The 19505-nt window shown below is 33.0% G+C and overlaps 1 protein-coding gene across 1 annotated transcript in view; it reads right to left on the reverse strand.

Annotated features, from left to right (window-relative positions):
- Positions 1 to 19505, reverse strand: part of SLC30A7 (solute carrier family 30 (zinc transporter), member 7) — a 53722-nt gene that overhangs the window by 23956 nt on the left and 10261 nt on the right. Inside the window, exons 3-8 of the mRNA XM_004689730.2 lie at positions 18580 to 18693; positions 14957 to 15044; positions 14178 to 14304; positions 8509 to 8652; positions 6198 to 6248; positions 2024 to 2159 (exon numbers count right to left, since the gene is read on the reverse strand). Of these exons, the coding sequence (XP_004689787.1) occupies positions 2024 to 2159; positions 6198 to 6248; positions 8509 to 8652; positions 14178 to 14304; positions 14957 to 15044; positions 18580 to 18693 (660 nt within the window). The remainder of the gene's footprint in view (positions 1 to 2023; positions 2160 to 6197; positions 6249 to 8508; positions 8653 to 14177; positions 14305 to 14956; positions 15045 to 18579; positions 18694 to 19505) is intronic.

The following is a 19505-nucleotide window of genomic DNA, read 5'->3' on the forward strand; positions in this document are numbered from 1 at the left end:
AAAAAAAAAAAGTTCCCCTATGTGTGTATATGTATTTACTTATTCAGATTTGTGAAAACATTGAGTGGGAATAGAACTAAGTAAGAAATTCTTGTCTCGAATTAGAGAAAGCAATTTATCTAAGGTTGAAATAACATGAATTTAGTTTGATTCAAACCCAGAGTGTACCAATCTTTTGTCTGGCAGTGTCAGGTGTTGACTTAAAACAACAAAGAAACAGTTCATTCTGCTGCAGCTTAAGAGAGACAAAAAGGCCCTTCCTGGTGGTGCAATGGGTTAAAGCACAGCACTGAGAAGTTAGCAGCAGCTGCTTCCATATGTGAGTTCGATCCCTGGTCAGGGAGTGACCCACATGGTGCAGCAGACATCTGACCCGCCTGCTGCTTCCGTGAGCAGTGTACTTCAGTACATCTGTCTGTTTTACTCCCCACTCTGTCTCTGGTGAATCCTTTCACCGCCCCTGAACCTCTGGATTCTCACCCAGTTCTGTATTCATAAATAACTCTTTAAGAAAGAAAGAAAAAAGAAAGACAGTAAGACAACTATTTAGATAAAGTAAAGGTCATGAGAGAAGGGTGGAAGGTAGTGTAGGTAACTGAGAGGTGCAAAATATAAAGTGGACTAAGATGAGAGATTGAAGTAAATGAGTAACATTATGAAACCTGACTAAATAAATGAGTAACATTATGAAACCTGACTAAGTAATTCAGATGTTAGACTGAGAGTAAAATATAGCTACTGAAGAATTCAAAGCAAAGTAATTTTTCCATGTAGCATTATCTTCCTTAAAGAAAGATCACTTTTGCCATAGCGCTTAGGAGGGAGACAGAAAGGCCAACCTCTCCCAAGGACAGAAGAATGATGACAATAACAGTGGAGGCAAAACAAAGCGAATATTAAAATCCAATTCTAAGAGGAATCAGAAACAACTGAGAATTACAGTACACAGAAAATGAAATGTATACTGATATGAAAATAGAGGTACAAAAGTTAAGTTATTAAATCTATCACGAGTTAAGTTTCACAGAATATATAACACCTAAGTTGAGCTTTTAAGGTAGCAAGCTTTCCAAAAATGAAGAAGGCACCCCAAACTTTCTAAGAAACTTACACAGCAGAGTTGCTTCCTAGTACAAATCATTTAATTTTTAAAATATTCTGCATATTTAAAATGTATGCCCTTTTTAAAGTAAAATAAAAAGTCTTCAGGACTCACTGATTTATAAGATTATCATTTTATAGTTTACTAAACTTAACAACTATAAGTTCTAAAAATCACCACTTTTTGCCCTCCAGCAGGTCTTTGTTGTTACTAAAAAATAAACTTTTACTGACAATGAAGTCATATGGATAAATAAAAAGTTAAATCATGATATATCTATATAAATTATTAAAGACTGAAATAAAAGCACATGTCATTGTCTGGTAAAGATAACAATAATAAAATATATCTCAGGGTGAGACAAATTTATGAGACAACAATATACAATTTAATTAAAATTTCTATTGAGGATTAACATACACATTTACATACATATTAGCCCTACATAGGCAGTAGAAAGCATTAGAATTTAAAGAACCTTTCAAGAATTTACAACTTGGATAAGAACATAGATAGGAATATACTTAAGTAAGCATTTTTATAAAACTGCAATGATAACATAAATTTATAAATTAAAAATTGTTGTATAAGACATTTCACTAATATTTACAATAATAGTACAATATGTTCAGGTCAAAAGAATAAAATTCTAAACTATAGTTTTGTTTCCAATGTTCTACTCTACAAACAGTGTTACGTTTGCTGACTTAAGTTACATGCCCAAAAGACTAATTGCTGAATACTAAAAAGAAACATCAAACCCTTGGCAAGAGAAAAAACCTAGGAAGATGAGAAATTACCTTCCTAAAAATTTGTTAAAGACCAAAGGAAAAGAAACATAACAGTAATTTAAATCTGTGATTTAAACAGCATATTTATCAGCTCTCATTTTAATACCTGAAAGTAACACACTACACTTACCTTATTACTATGAGTATGGCTATCAGGATTGAACAAATTGGATCTGCTATCATCAAACCAAAATTTTGCATCATGATGGCAGAGGCAATTACCCCAATGCTTCCAAGTGTATCTGCTAGGATGTGTAAAAATACACCTAGAAATAAAGCACAGCCAGAATCAAAATACTATCTTCTGATTAACTGGAAACATAATTCTCTCAAAGCTACATTCTTGATTTATGAAATATTAATTTGAAAAATTAATCAAAATGTAGATTCACTGTTCAGTAATGAAGTCATATCAAGTACCATTGGGAATTCAAGTGATCTTTCCTTTTTGATATCAGAAGGGTTAAAATACGATTTGCAAATTATACTTGTTCTTAATATTCCTTAATATTTTGGAATAAGATAAGGGGTAGAGAAATAAACTTATTTTCACATTCATCTGTGGTTAAGAGTCCAGAAATGAATTAATAATTTTCTAGAGAAAAAACTACACTAAGCTAAATAATCGGTTCAGAAGTACAATATATGTACACACAGAGCCCTCTACTGGTAATTAAAAGAATTTCCTATGAACTGTAACTTTACTAGTCCTGATATACTTAATAATTATCCTGAAGTTTTTTATTACCTGATGTTATACACTAAGCTCAAACTTGATACGAATGGAAGGATTTGAAATATTTTAAGGTTAGAATTAGATATTCAAATTTTGCTACTGAAAATACTCAATTTGGCCTCCCTACTGTACTAGAGTTTAAGCATCAGTGCTATCACCGCTAAGGCTTGAGGCAGATCCCTGCCTGAGACTGACCCCACCCAGGGAGCTGACCCACATGGCGCAGCAGTCCTCTCCTGTCTTGCTTGCTGCTCTCCTTAGTATTGTATTTAGGTAAATCTGCCTGTTCTATTCCCACTCTTTCTCTGGTGAATCCTCTCACCACCAGTGCCTCTGGCTTAGATCCCAGACCTCTACACAAACATATAAATGATAGAATAGATAGATAGATACATAGATGATAGATAGATAGATAGATAGATAGATAGATAGATAGATAGATAGATAGATAGATAGATAGATAGAATTGGTAGAATAGTGACATTCTAATTGCCAACAAAAAAAATAGGTATAATAATGCCTGGGAAAGCATTTAAAAATGTCAAGATGTTTAATAAACACTACTTTTGAAACTAACTAAAACAATAAATTATTCAACATTTAAATCTTCAACAGCTAAAATTTACTGCATAGAAAAATTTACTGCATAGCATAACACTGTATCTTAAACTTCAAAAGAAATTTTGGAGGCAATACAAAATGTGTAAAAAGCATGTATCCCTTTTATTTTACTATGCATCCGATGATTAAAAGTAAATTATTATTTCTAGTTGAAAACAGTTTTTACAATTTAAAAATGCACTATTAATGAGTCCAATCACACCTAAATGTACTCTAGGAAAACACATTTCATTTGCTGCTGCGGGTTATGCAACAGGTATTATACCAAATGTAATTCATCCCTCATTACCTAATACACCTTTTCATTTGTGTATAGTATTGACCTTTACATTTCTTCAAAAGTTAATGGCTCTTTTCCTGTAACAAAAATATAAGGTCAAAAATCTACTTAATGAAAAGAATGCATTTCTCTAGAATTTTTTTTTTTAGATTTATTTATGCACACAGAACTGTGGTACAGGCCAGAGATGCAGGGGCAGTGAGAGGATTCACCGGAGATAGAGTGGAGAACAGAACAAGCAGATTGAGGAAGTACATTGCTGAGGGGAGCAGTGGGTGGGACAGGAGAGGTCTGTTGTACCATGTGGATCACCTCCGGGGCACGGAGATCAAACTCACACTGAAGCCATGATGGCTTTACCGGCTGTGCCACCAGGGAGGGTCTCTCCCGGGCTTTTGAAATAATAAAGAATAAAGTACTAAGACAACTTAAAAATTTTAAATAAAACTAGAGAAAAATACACACTGAAGTAGACTGAGGGTTCCAAAGTTTCAAAACTATTACATAGTATGTGATTGCAAAACTGTATATTCTCTGATCAGGATTTTAGTAGGATAAAATAAAAATAGCCCTAAAATCTGAAAGAAAAAAGAAAAACTGTTCTTGATTTTCCTCTGATTGGAATGATCTTATTTGCTGACCTGAAAACTAGCTTTATTAGCAAATGTCATTAACTTTGTGCTTCTTACTTCCCAGTAATGATCTGAAAAGGAAACTCACTAAATAAAGAAATTTAAATTAACATGTTTAACTTACATAGAAGTTGAAAGCCTTATAAAGCCTGTAGGATATTGACATCTTAACTTACCAATGATCTAGAAAGCTAAAAGCCTCGCTGATGAGACAATAAATAACTAAAATTTTCTTATGTATGGGTTTTAAATCCTTCAACTATCTATGCTTCAGCCAGCATAAATGGATGACTACTCATAAACTATAACCTCATTTTCACAATAATATGTAGAAAAGATAATCAGGGAGACAAGTCCAACCTCCCTCCCCTCAATTTGTGATGATTTTCAAAAGCAAAAACAAACTCTTATTATCAAAGTAAATCAAAGCATTAGGTATAGACGCATAACATACATTCTATCTCAATAAATGCCATCTGAAACAACTCTATATATTTTGCAAATGGAAAACTAGTCTCCTGAAATAAATTCAGTATGGAGGAACATTTTCACAGGGAGAAAATAAAAAGCAAGAGCTAATATAAAGAAATAATGGGAAAAAGATAGGTATAATAGAAATTGAATTACAAGCTATTGAGGAAAGTCAAACTGAAGTCAAAAGTTAATAAAGGTGGGACAATGGGAGAGCTGAGAACTAGGAAACTCTGACAAAGAACTCTAAATGGAAATTCAGAGTTAAGATGGGTTCACATCCCAGAAAAAGAGACTGTTGCATAGTTCATAGGTAAGATTTTTTTTTCTGGTTTATAAAATTTTATGACATACTGCTTTATATCACATGGCAGATTCCTACTTTGGTATCATCATTTGATGTTCACGGATATAGACAAAGTCTCACTTTGAATTTCATTTTTTAAAATACAAAATACTTAATTTTTTGATGCTTATTTGATTTTTTTAATAATATCATTTATGTATGTATATTTTATTTATATCATTGCTCACTTTTGTATGTGTTTTCTCCTTTCAACTGCAGTCCCCAATTCACACATCACAATAGCTATACACAGTTCCTGTGCTCTTCCCCTCCAATTTTCCTGCCCCCTTTCCCTTACACAGACTGTCACTGATTTATAAATGCCTGTTCATTTTGTTTTCTGTGTGTTTATGATTATTATTTCCCCCGATCCCTTATTTGATTCCCTATATTTCTCCTACAAGTAAAACCATCGAGATTTTTCTTCTTCCTTCTGAGTTATTTCACTAAGCATAATCCTTCCTAGATCCATCAATGTTGCTACCGATGGCATGAGTTTATCTTTTTTGATTGCTGAATAGAATTCCTGTGTGTGTGTGTGTGTGTGTGTGTGTGTGTGTGTGTGTGTGTGTGTGTGTAGATATACCACATCTTTTTGATGCAGTCATCTATTTTTTGGGCCAATATACTTTATTTTTAAGAGTAGTTTTAATTTCACAGCAAGACTAAATGCAAAGCACAGCTAGCTCCCATGAATTTCCTTTTTCTATTGTCCACATTCCCTACCAGCATGGTACATTTGTTACAACTGATAAAATTACATTGACATTGTCAACTGATAATTCACATCAAAATTCATGGTTGGTGTTGCATATTTTAATGGTTTTGCATGAATTATATTCCTAGTTTCCAAATTTTTTACTTTGTAAACACATATTATTATCCTTAGAAAAACATTTAATAATCAAATGAAGGAAAACATACTACTATGGTGCTAGTGTAAGCACAGGCATGGGTATTTAAATAGCACGATGTTCTGAATATTTTAATCTCATTAATTCTAAAGAAACAATCAAGTAACATTTAAAAGAGTATCTATTAATATAACCACTCCTTCCTTGGTATCTTAAAATATTATCATTTATTTTAAAAATCATTAGAAAGGCTAACATTTTAAACATACTCTGATACTGTTTTCTTAAAGAAAAACTTTAGATAAGCTCAAAACTATGAAATCAGTTTTAGAAAACTATGACATACACAAGTTGCTTGTCATACCTTGTAAAATCTGTCTGCTGGGTCCTGTTGTTTCTTTTAGGGAGGGACCATCTGTAGAAAGTTAAATAATTTTAAAACATGTTTTTAACTCCTGATTCAATTCTTCCAATTCAGAATACTTTTCATTCAAATGTACTGTGAGGGCTGCATCACTATATTGCCACATCAGACCTATAAAGTTATATTTTAATTTAATGTAGTAATTTAGTGGAAATAGACACAGCAATTTAAAAATACATCAACTGCAGAGTATAGAAAGTACTATATCAATCAAACTGATAAAAAAAACACGCCACAGTAAATTAAAATCATTGTGAAAGTCTTCTAACCTTCAATGCTAATTTTTTTTTTCTTTTCAGGGAGAGCATGAATGCAGTCTCCCACTACCACAAATGATGCAGTCGAGTTTCCCACATTTGGGAAATTGCAGGCGTCAGCACACCCGAGTGCAATGGATAAGCCTCACCCTGGGAAAACCACCTTGTGATCATGGTATTTCCCCTGCCAGGTAAGTATTCAGTACTAATTTTACAACTGGAAAATTCAGAAAAGAACAATCTGCTTAAAGTTTGTAAGAAGTCTTAAAATGAAAGCAGGTAAATAGCTTCCAGGATAAATGAATTCTGTAGGTTTTCAAGGGTTCTACTGATAGGTGGAGGTAGCATGCTTTTCACACATGAGAGACTTAGAATACTTTTTCACTTTGCCCTCATGATGAAGTAATGAAAAAATACTGCAGTCTCTATACTTAGAGAAGATTAGTAATCAATTTTAACAGCAAAGCATACAGGGTAAAAGAGGAGCAATATTCGTTACAAGAAACCATCAGGAGGACTGAAAGCTTCAGGTTATGACTAACAGAGCCTACCCTGGCGAGCACTGAAAGAGTTGACACACCCTTGCTACACAGCTTTGACAGAGCACTGTAACTATGCTAGAAGAGGGATGAAAACATGGCTGGACAGCGATTTCTGTTTGTGTATGACACTGCTGTGGGGGAGAAAGATGCAGCTCCCTTAACTATCCCTGCTGATAGTCAAAATGTAATGGTTAAAAGATCCAGCTCCTGATTAAAATATCAGATTTCTAGAGGTAACAGATCCATACAGTCACTTCTGACAATTATTTTGAAGGTGTATTTAGCTGTATTAATGTAATAACTGTAAGGCAACAACATAACTCCCATCTATGTAAAACATGAAGGTCGTTCTGGATATAAAATTTATTTTCTGGGGCAACTACCCAGGTTGCTTACTAAACCTATTTCTTCTTCCTTTTTGAGAATAACTAAACTGCATTGCACAGACTCCTTTGGTAAGACAAAGAAAATCAAAGATAAACTACTCCCAGACTCATAAGAATGTCCCAAAACATGAGGTTCTATGCATTCTTATTTCCAGTGAAGTGCAGAGACTGCAGCAGTAGATTCCAAAGGTTAAGAAACGCATCAATAGAAGAAACCTGGATCTCTGGTTGCCATGGGGAACAGACTCCCACCCTCTACAATATAAACTCAACAAAGATTAGAGCTGGCATAAAATGGGAATACAAAGTCTTATGTTTATGCAGTCTTGTTTCTAAGAATTTAAAAAAAAAAAAACGTAGTTTATATCTTTTATGTTAAGTATAACATGTACAATTAAATTACATTTATGACATACTCCATTATTATAAAATTCTCCATTATTACACTCCATCATTAGAACTCCATAAAATATTCCATTATTATAAAATTATAAGAGAAAACAGAATGGAAAAAAGAATTCAAGGACAAATAGTACACTGTAAAATTTATAACTGTTTACATATTTCTGAATGCTTGATAGTGGATCTCAGATCACTAAGGTATTTAGAGTTCATGGAGTACATTCAATAGAGTAAGCAGAAGATTAATTTCTAAAGAAACATGGAGTTATTAGGTGATATCCATCAAAAATTATAATAAAAACGTGAAAAATTTAAAACACACTTTATATAGCTATATATGGCAATAAATGCTTTACCATGCTTTTAAAAATCACAATTTTCCTTTGCTAGAATGTTATTGTTCCTCATTCACGGATTCTTTCAAGATAGTGGGATTTTTTATCATGAAACTGAAAGGGAAAAAAGTACATCTAGTGCCTTAAAACAAGTTAATTTCATTATATACTGAACTAAGCTAGTCCTGGGAACCATTTAGTCTGATTTATAAAGAAAAATGTCGGCTGCAGTAACTTTTCTACAGATTGCTTCAACTAGGAAAAATAATCTACACAACTTCTGCCTATTTGGAAGTGTGTTCACCTGAAAGTCGTCAGGCAGAACTCACCATGTGAATGGAAGTGTCCATGCCCGTGAGCATGATCATGGCTGTGAGCAGCACCATGTTTCAGTTCGTGACTGTGACCATGGTCTCCATGGCCATGTGCCTGATCCAGAGCACCATTGAAGAGGGAATGACTGTGCCCATGTCCTAAAAAACAAGGAGTATTAGAGCAAAACTTTATGTCCAAATGTATTATATAAAAGGTCACAATAATACTGATACTAGTGAAAAGAATTGGCTCTAAAATCAGATTCAGTCTAATAAATGTTAACATAATGAAGTATTACATATTCATTAAAACAATACTGATGGAGTTCTTAGTACAGAGTACAAGAGAAAATGAAAGAAAGTAGCTTTCCTGGAGATGAAAACAGTGAGAAATACTCAGAAATATTTCAAGAGAGTAGATAATGCCAGCCACTCATTCAACATTTTTATAGTATTTTAGGACACACTATGCTATAGACACTGCACTAGGCACTATGGATAACACAGACACAGATGTCCGCCCTAGTGGGCCACACGGACAAAAATATTGACCAAAATTTTGCAGAATACTTTTACACATACTATAAAAGCATGCATATGGTGGCCACACGGACAAAAATATTGACCAAAATTTTGCAGAATACTTTTACACATACTATAAAAGCATGCATATGGTTGTACTGAAATAGGAGAAGAGAAGTTGCTACATTTGGTAAAAAGTTTGGTAAAATTACATCAAAGATGAGAATCAATCCTTAGGGTTAAAAAAAAAATGCAGAATTCTCTCTCCATAGTAGGTGAAGAACTACTAGGCCACCAAAGAAACATTTTATACAAGCTATTCCAGTACAGAAAGACTGTCAAAAATCACTTATAGTCACAAAAGTCCTGAATACCAGTAAATCAAAGTCAGCTGGAAGTCAGCACTGCATTATATGAAAAAACAGGAATGATGAGGAGATCGATATCCAGAATGGTAAAGGAATGTTGGCTAATTACTTCTCTCCATTTAAGAACGATATAGGAAAGACAACTAAAAATTAAACATTTCAGAACTCTAGCAATTAATCAAAGCCAAAACATAAGCCTATCCCCAGTCTGCCTTCTGACCCAACTTAGCTGAAAGTAACCAAAAGTCAAAAGCACTGCAGTTGCTAAAGGGAGAGACCTAATTTCTTTTGAAGCTTTATTGAAATGACCATGTTCAGATAATTATAAACATTTGGCCCTGACTTGCAGTTCCCAGGGAAAATAATTTCTATTTTCAATGTGGTGGCCATTAGACTCAGAATCCAGCTCCAATACTTCAATGGTCACAAATTGTAGGAAGTGAATTAGTCAAAATAAATCACACAAGAAAAACAACAATATCAGTAACAAAAAACAATGAGAGGAGATATGAGACTCATTATAAAATACCTAATTTTCAACAACAAAAAAACAAGACATTGCAAAGAGGAGAATGTGGCACATACCTCCTGAAAGGAATCCAGATTTTGAACTTAGCAGATAAAGTCTTTAAATCAGTTATTGTAAACGTGCTTATTAAAGCACTAAAAGAAACCATGTCTAAAGAACAAAAGCACAGCAACAGTGAATATCAAGGAGAGAATGTTTAAGTGAACAAATAAAAAACTTTAAAAGAACCAAGCAGAATTTCTGGAGCTAAAAACCATGTAATAAAATAGCCACTAGAGGGACCCCAAAACAGATTTAAGCTGCAATAGCAGCAAACTAAAAGATGGACTGATATCCACTCAGAAACAGGGAAAAAGAAACAGTCTTAGAGACTGATGGAAATACCAACTGCAACAAATTAAACCAAACAAAAGTCCCGACAATGAGAAATAAGAGATGAAAAATATCTGGAGAAGTACATGGGAACTACACAAATTTGATCAGAAATACTAACTCACATATTCAGAAAGCTCAGAAATTCCAAGTAGAATAACTTCAAAGAGAAGTGTATCTGGGACACAGTTAAATTGCTTTCAATGAAAAAGAAATCTTGAAAATTGTATAGTATGATAGGAATGAATTACTATATACAAAGAAACTTACATAAGATTACTTGCTGACTTCCCACAAAAAACATGAAGATCAAAAGAAAAATCAAAATATTAGATTCAACCAAAAGTTCTAAATTCAACTGAACTCTCTTTAAAAATAAATAAGAAATTTAGGCATTTCCACCTACACAAAAACATTGCCTGCAAATGAAATGGAAGGACACTAAAGCGGTACATCAAATTCACACAAATATAGAGCACTGGTAAAGTTAAAAATCAAGGAGATGATAAGCAAGGTTTTTTGCAGCTCTTCTTCTATATGTTTTAAAAAAATAATTGCACAAGCAATACTTATGAAAGAACTGACGGATAAATAACAAATACATGTAGGTATTGTTAAATTATTATTAATTGGAACTAGACTGTTTTAAGTTAATATGCTATTTGTAACCCCCATGATCACAATGAAGAAAATAATTCCAAAAACTTATTTAAAATAAAAGAAACAACATGAGAATTAAGTTACATTAGCAAATTCAAAGGATAAGTTTTGAGAAATAAGAGGAGTATCAAAAAGGGCAGATGATACAGCAAGTAAATATTAAAGTAGCAGATGCAAATGCTACCTTAGTAGTAGTTATACAAAATACAAATTGTCCAAACACCCTGATTAAAATGCAGAGGTTATCAGGAAAGATTTTTTCAAATATGATACAATTATAAATTATTTACAAGCAATTTAGATTTAAAGACTTCAATAAATTTAAAGTAAAATGATAGAAAGAAAAATATACTAACAGTAGAATGGCTATCCTAATACCTAACAAAATAGACTGTAAGGCAAAAGTAATTGGGAGAGAAAAAGAATAACAATAAGTTATTTCCTAATAAAGTCCATTTTATTAGGAAAACACTATCAATGATAAACACAGGTGTATTGAACAGCAAGCTATAATATACATGAAACACAAAGCTAAAAAGCTACTTTAAATGACTGGAAAATTAACAATTCCACAATAACAACTGGAGACATCAATATCCTACTTTCAATAAAGGCCAGACAACTATTCACAAGATCAGCAGGAAACAGGACCAAATAAAACTAACAGATATTTATAGAACACTCCACCCACCCAACATTAACAAAATTTATATTTTTCTCAAGAGCAGAGGAATGTTTCCAGAAAAGACCAAACACTAGGAGATAACCATGATGCAATACATTTGAAAATAATTGAAATTATAAAACATATGTTGTCTGATCACAATGGAATTAAACTAGAAATCAACAACTGAATAAAGTCAGAAATTCAGAAATATGAAACAAACTTAAATACAACCTAAATAACTGACGGATTAAAGGGGGAAAAAATCACAAGGGAAATTTAAAAATTTTAAACTTTGAGATAAGAAAAATGAAAATATGATATACCAAAACATACATTCCAAGGTTATAGTAAGATAACTTATTTCAAAAATTATAGCTGTATAAGCCTATGCTAAAAATGAAGATTTTAAATCAATTATCTAATAATCTTCAACCTTATGAAAATAGAAAAGCATATTAAACTAAAAACAAGAAGAAAAGACATAATAATTAGAGCAGAAATAAACTGAAATAGAGATAAGAAGATAAGAAAGATCAATATAACCAAAAGGGATACCTTTGAAAAAAAAATTAACAAAGCTGACAATACTTTAACCAGGCTGCCTAAGAAAAAAATGAAAGAATGTACAATTTATTAAAATTTGGAAAGTGAAGATACTATGATGCTGACCTTCTGGAAATAAAGTAAATAAGACATACACTCTAAACAAGTCAACAAATTAAATAGTTTAGAGGAAATAAACAAATTCTTAAAAACACACAAACTGTTTGATTCCAGAAGAAATACAAATTTGAATAGACCAATAACAAGACAAAAAATATATGAATTCAAAATTCAAAAATTTCTACCAAAGAAAAGTCTAGGCTCAGATTACTTCAGTAGAGAATTCTATGAAGCATTTTAGTAATAACAGTAATTCACAAATTTCCCCCAACCCCAACCAAGCTGAAAAACAGATGGGGACATTTTCCAAGTCATTACATAGGCCAGTATTAACCTAATACCAGCTGTAGCTAAAGATATCAAAAGAAAACTACAGACCATATTATCTAAAAACACACACAAAAAAACCTTCAACATAATACTAGTAAACTAAATCCAGCAATATATAAAAAGGATTATAAACCTTGGCTAAATAGGATTTATCCTTAGAAAATAAAGTTGCTTTAATATCGAAAATGAAGTGAGAATCGAAATGAAGTAATATCGAAAATGAATTCTCTTACTATAGGTAAGAGAATAATAGATGAACAAATTGATTACGGAAGGAAAAAGAAAGTCATCTACAAAATCCACTATCCTTTTCTGTAAGAACACCCAGATGAACTAAGATTAGAAAATCTTCTCAATCCAAAGAACATTTAGAAAAACCCCAAAGCTAACCATGCTAGGCTAGCCACTATATTCAACAAAGTCTGAATACTTACATCTTATAATCTGGAAAAGGACAAGAATGTCTACTCTAATTTCTATTGAAAAAAAATTCTAAAGAATTCAGTAATAAACATAGTAGAATAAGGAATTGCTATGTGGCAAGATACAAGATCAATATAAAAAAGTAAATTGTGTCCAGCAACGAGCAATCCAAAAATGAAGCTGATTATTACAGCAGCCAAAAAAAAAAAAAAAAAAAATCTACAGGTAAATTTAACAAAAGCACTGAGATGTATATACTAATAACTATTAAGCACTGCTGAAAGAAGTTAAAGAAGCTATAAATAAATGAAAAATAGCCTATTTTAATATTCCTTACTAAATCTTAAAATGACAATCCTTCCAAAACTGATCTCCAAATTCAACTTAATTCCAATGCAAATTCTAGCTGATCAGATGATCATGAATTTTATATGGAAATGCATGAAGCAACCCAGATAACCAAAACAACCTGAAAAAAAGAGAAGTGTTGGAGAATTCCTACCTTGAGTTCAAACCACCTCAAATTACTTTAATCAAGACAGCACAATACTGGCTAAAGGACAGACATATAAATCAATAAGACAGAACTAAGAGTTTGGAAATACATTTCCACACTTACTGCCAACTGGCTGTTTACAAGGATACAAACACAGTTCAATGGAAAAAATAAACCTCTTTAACAACTGGGACTGAAAACAACTGAAATGTCTAAAGAAAATGACAGACTGGAGCCATACTTCACACCATACATAAAAATGGTCTCAAAATGGACTGCAGACCTATATGAGTATAGTTTACCCTCACATTTAAAGATGGCTCCTCATAAGAAAATTATCAGTGCAAGTACTGATTTTAAATTAACTAAGATTTGTTTTGTAGTTTTGGTGGTTACTTGGCTGTTTTAGATGGTATTAGACTACATAGAGAGCTACAGAGGAACACCAAAGAGATAAAATGCATAATTCTGGAAGGCAGCAAGAAGAGATATGGGTGGGATGATTCAGGAAGACATTGAGCATATTAACGTATTGTTTTGTTATTAACAATCAAAATAGAATTTAATTTTAAAATTATCAGTCTTCAAAAGTGAGTAATTATGATGGAAACCAGAAAATGAAAAAAAAAAAACAAAGGGTTCTAACCATCATACCAGAGCCATGAGAATGTCCATGACCTCCATGCTTGAACACAAATATTCCTACTAGGTTTACCACAAACCCAAGCACTGAAACAAGAAGCAGTCTCTCATGGTGTACATCTGGAGGGGCTAATGCTCTCTAGAAAACACATAATACAAACAGCATTGATAAAATTTCTGATTGATCTACTAATAAAAACAAAATACAATCTTAAAAACTGTTTCCTTTCAGAATTAAAAGCAATCAAAAAATATTTGCCAAAACTATTTATAGATAAATCAGCGCTAACATACTATACAAGAGAATAATTATTTTCAAATAAATATAAATATTTGAAAGCATACATTTTCCTCTAAAACCACTCCTTCCTTGGTATCTTAAAATATTGTCATTTATTTTAATTAAGTTCATCACTCTTTAAATTTCCTCTTACTTTTTTTTTAACTACACCAAATATTAAAGATTCATTGATAAAACTCTCAGGCTGTATTTTAAGAATTCATCCCAAGAAACCTCACTACAGAGATTTTATCTCTACATTTCAAAGTATCAACACTTCATTCACAGTTTAAACTACTCTCACTTTTTTCAGTTTTCAGTAGTTTCACATACATTTAATTTATTCAACAATTTTGCAAGTTTTCCCTGTACACACATTTTTTCTCTAATCCAAGACTATCCTCAATACTTAATGACAGTGTGAAAAACAACTCTATTACATGTATCTTTAGTTAATAAACATTTTCACACAGAAATGCAATTTACTAGTTCTAGTCATTATCTACTATACCTCAACTCCTTCTGAGAAAATAAAAAAAGCAGTGAAGATCAAAAATAGGCCATTGACAAAGCCAGCCAGAACTTCCGCTCTTACATACCTAAAGAAGAGCAAAGTAAAGAACTAATTATTATTTCTCAAAAATCAAATTATAAATTCACATATGTTCAGATTATAAACTATATTATATGAATAGCTAAAAGTGGCCAGCAAAGTCCCAGTTTTATAACACAGGATGTTTGTTTTTCTTTTTTTAAGATTTATTTATTTATGCATACAGAACAGGGGTATAGACCAGAGGTACAGGGGCGGTGAGAGGATTCACGGGGGCAGAACAGGTAGATTGACGAAGTGCACTGCTGAGAGGAGCAGCAGGCAGGTCAGGAGAGGTCTGCACCATGTGGGTCACCTCCAGGGTGGGGATCGAACTCATGCTGAAGTGGCTTTAGTTTCTTAATGCTGTGCTTTAACCTGTTGTGCCACCAGGAAGGGCCTGGATGTTTTATTTTATGTTTCTTGTAGAAGTGAGGAAAAGAAATTTATTATAAATTATGTTTAATAGCAGGATGCCATAAAATACGTAATTTCTACAGGCCAATCAAAATGGCATCTTAGAGTAAGCAGGTTTAGAAAGCACTTTCACAGAAATGTAAATCTCAAGTTGCCACTGGAGAAGGAAGAATAAGGCCAGACAATAGCAAAGGAAAGAAGGATCCAAAGATAAAAGATGAAGAAAAAGCTTGAAAAGTGTTTTTTATATAACTTAATCCTCTTCTAAGAACTCCTTATTGTTTTCTGCTTTGTATCTTTTAGCTTTCAGATCTTTTGACAGTGGAGCTTTGATCTGAAGGAAAATAAAATTATTTCTAAATCACCCCAGAAACAACTTGAGATTTATATTTCTATCATTCTTCCGATAAAGTTAATAAACTTAGCGAAAACTTTGCAATTACCTATCTTAGAATCATTTATAGCTTCACAAAACTCTTATTAAACTATTTTTAAAAATACCTGTCTTTTTCTCCATGGACTTCTGAAGCTTTCTGCTTCCTACCTGTGTGAGGCATTGGGGAAAGATTTTATTTTTCCATGAGGTATAGTTGTCTTAGTTAAAGTTATTAGTAACAACTTTAACTTGGTAGTTTTACTTGTTCAAACATTACTCAAAGGGTGCTGACAGAAGTTAATCACTCTGGTCCTTAAACAATGTGATTGGAACATCAAAAATACTGCTTTTCTAGCTTTCAGTGTTAGCTTCTACAAAATGAAAATTTTAGTATAAAGGAAACTCTTTAAAATATATTCTGCCTCATTTGTAATTTGCTCTACCAAGTACATTCTAACATAGCACCTACTCTATACACAGAAACAAGGCATATTTCTACCTCCTAACAATGCAAATAAATTAATAGCATTATTTGCCAAAACATAGTTTTTAATCCAAGAGCAAAAGTTCACTATTCATGGAATTCACAAACTGCTTTTCTCAATCTATACTTATGATTTTATGTAGTTTGTGAGCAGGATAACTGCCCCTCAAATAAAAAGCACTGTTTTAATTCACCCCACTTGCATAGCTAATCTCTGACTAAAAACCTTTGTCTTTGTGAGTTCTACTAGACTTCAAGATCAAAGGCAGGTATGTTTTTCAGTCATTTTTTGGTCCCTAATGCTAAGCTTAATAGGTGCTTCATAAATTCTGATAAATTACTGGAGTAAGCTAATTTAGCTAAGCTTAATATTTGGTCAAACTTGGTTTAACCCTTTAAAATAAACAGCCTGTGAAAATTAGATATACTTGCCTTTACAAATGACCAATTACTTGATCAGCTTGGAATTAAACTATATAATTTATGAATGTTTTATTGCCTAGTAAACATGATGTTATCTGAAATCTATAGCCAGGGCAAAAAAAATAATAATAAAAGTAGATGTACATGAGTACATAAGCATCTAACCTACCTATTGAATGCCTATTACCTTTCATGCTGACATTGCTATTTCAAAAATACAAGTATGACAAGACACGAAGATGAATTTTATATAAAGAAATACATAAAAATTTTGATGACGTTCAGAATCTACATATTATTTCTTCTATTGCAGTTAGTCTGCTATAGTTAACATACTGAACTGAGGTTTTTTTGGACTCATCCCTAGACTTAGCCTACTTGCAGTATTTCTATGGAACTGTTTCCCCATTAAACCACAGTTCCTCCAAGGCAGAAGTCATGTATTATTCATCCTCATATCATCAGAATTTGACTCATACTAGGCCCTCAATAAACATCTCAAGAGAACAAGAGCATGTGTAAAATAAAGAGTGTGTGTTTGCTAAAGACAAAACCATAGCTAGAGAGAGAAGTAGAAAGGGTGAGAGCCAGAGACAGGAGGAAGGGGTGAGAGACAAGAGCAGAAAGAAGAGAGAAGAAGGGGCTTAAGAGACTGTGTGTAAGGGAGAGCTCAGGGAAAAAAAAATCAGGAGGAGGAGGAAAGAGAGAGACTGGTAAAGGGAGAGAAAAAGAAGCTAGACCTGCAGAAGTCATGGGCGAGAAGAGGAAGGATGAGAATCTGTGGCAAGGGTACAGGGAAAGAGCAAGAGAAAAAAAAAAGAATAAGAGAAAAGATGTGAAGAAGGAAGGAAGAAGAGAGAAGAGTAAAAAACAGGCAGGGAGAAAGATCATGAGCTCAAGTAGCTAGAAAGAAATAACAAGTCAGGGAGGGAGGTCAGGAGAGATGAGATGAATCTGAGGATGGGTCAAGAGTTAGAGATGGAGGAAAACAGATGAAGAATGGAATGCATGAGGGAACACTCACAGAGAGAGGGAGAGAGAGGAATAGGAGCAAACGGAAACGACAGAGGAAAAGAATCAACAAGCAAGGAGAGAAAGAGGAGTAAGAAAAAAAGAAAGTGGGACTGGAGAAAAGTCCTGAGTGTCACTTAGTCGGAAATGTAATTACACTAGAAAATATTCTAAGAGCTCAGAATTAAAACACTCAGGCAAAGTAAATCAATCAGAAGTGGCAAAAATTAACCTTGCTTTTAAGTGTAAGAATTAAGAAAAGATTTTGCAATATACTTCCTTCAGCATCAAGACTCTCCAAATATTTGCTTGATTGGTCAAATTCAAAAAGACTATGAGAAATATTTTATGTGAAAGCAGAGCTGAAGAGGATAATATAAAGCCATTAGGAAATATATTTTAAAATTAATGAGTAAATAAAATATCCTCTCAAAGAAGAAAAAGAAATATAAATATTTTCATATGCTAGTATATTTTCCTTTTCTTCTTAAAAAAAAAAAGGTAGTTAAGCATTAAGAACTTCCCCTAGCTTATAAAAATGTCAAGTAAAAAGTAGTTTTGGTATAATTAAGATGCCATACCTGTTAGCAAAAGAATTCAGATCAAAAAAAAAAAGTGCAAACTGTAGATTCAAATTATATACTGCGCAAACTAACCCACAGAGTTAGGAAATTGACTGGCCTTGGGAAGATGAGTGTGAAGGAACTCAAAAGAGGCATGAGAGAGTTTATGGGTTCAAGTTATACAAGTGAGTTCAATTTGTGAGATTTGGGATTGTGTATTTTTCTATATTTCTTATACTTCAATAAAAAGGGTTTTTAAAAGTCTTACCCATAAGAGAAAGCATCATTATCTCTCCATTTTGAAATAACAGATGCTGCCAATCCAGCCAAAATGGCAGTGCTATCGAAAAACATGTGAAAAGAGTCGGAAATCAAGCCTAAGCTGGAAAAGAACAAACACATTGGCACATTATAATAATAACCAGATAGTAGTTATCCTTTCAAAAATCTAAGATTCAGCCTCTGCTCAGAGGAAATAGTCTTTCAGAGAAAAAACAATGATACAGATACATAGAAAGATATTAAGGGTAATTTTTGTGTTATCTTAGAAAGAAACCCTCAAACCCTTGGTCCAAAAAAAAAGCCCAGCTTTCACTGACTGAGAGAGAGAGAAAAGAAAGTATCTGCTACTAGGAGTAAGGCTGAAACAAGCTTAGACTTAGGATCTTTCTGTTCTGTTGTGGAACAGAAATAGGCCACTAGTTCCTTCTTTAGATACAAGGTTGCTGGGAGGGGTAGTGGAAAGGGCAGCAACATTAATACCCACTCTGGTACTCAGGTATAAAGAACCTGCCTAACACTAACCCATAAGAAAAGAATTAATGTCCTCTCTCCCTTCTCCTCCTAAACCCTGACTAAAGCACAGAACAATAGCATCTACTGCTGAGAGCTGAGCAAGAGTATGAGATTCTCTTATGGGATAGGTATGCAGGGCTTACTGAGGGTTAAGTATGTGGTGAGAACACATTAAAAAAAATTCTTTTAGTATTCCAAATCCCACATTAATCACAATGTGCAGAATCACCAAAAAAATTCAAGCCAGTGGCTGGTTGCAACAAATGTGTGCTAAGAAAACATAAAATCTGTTCAACCACTGACCAAATAGGTTTAACCCATGGCCCCCCAACTAGTAACCTGAGAAAACCAGGTGTGCATTTTTCTTAACATAAATACTGGTTCTTCCTGCTAACCAAA

Source organism: Condylura cristata, unplaced genomic scaffold (genome assembly GCF_000260355.1).
Source record: "Condylura cristata isolate star-nosed mole 26May11 unplaced genomic scaffold, ConCri1.0 scaffold00026, whole genome shotgun sequence".
NCBI classification, from domain to species: domain Eukaryota; kingdom Metazoa; phylum Chordata; class Mammalia; order Eulipotyphla; family Talpidae; genus Condylura; species Condylura cristata.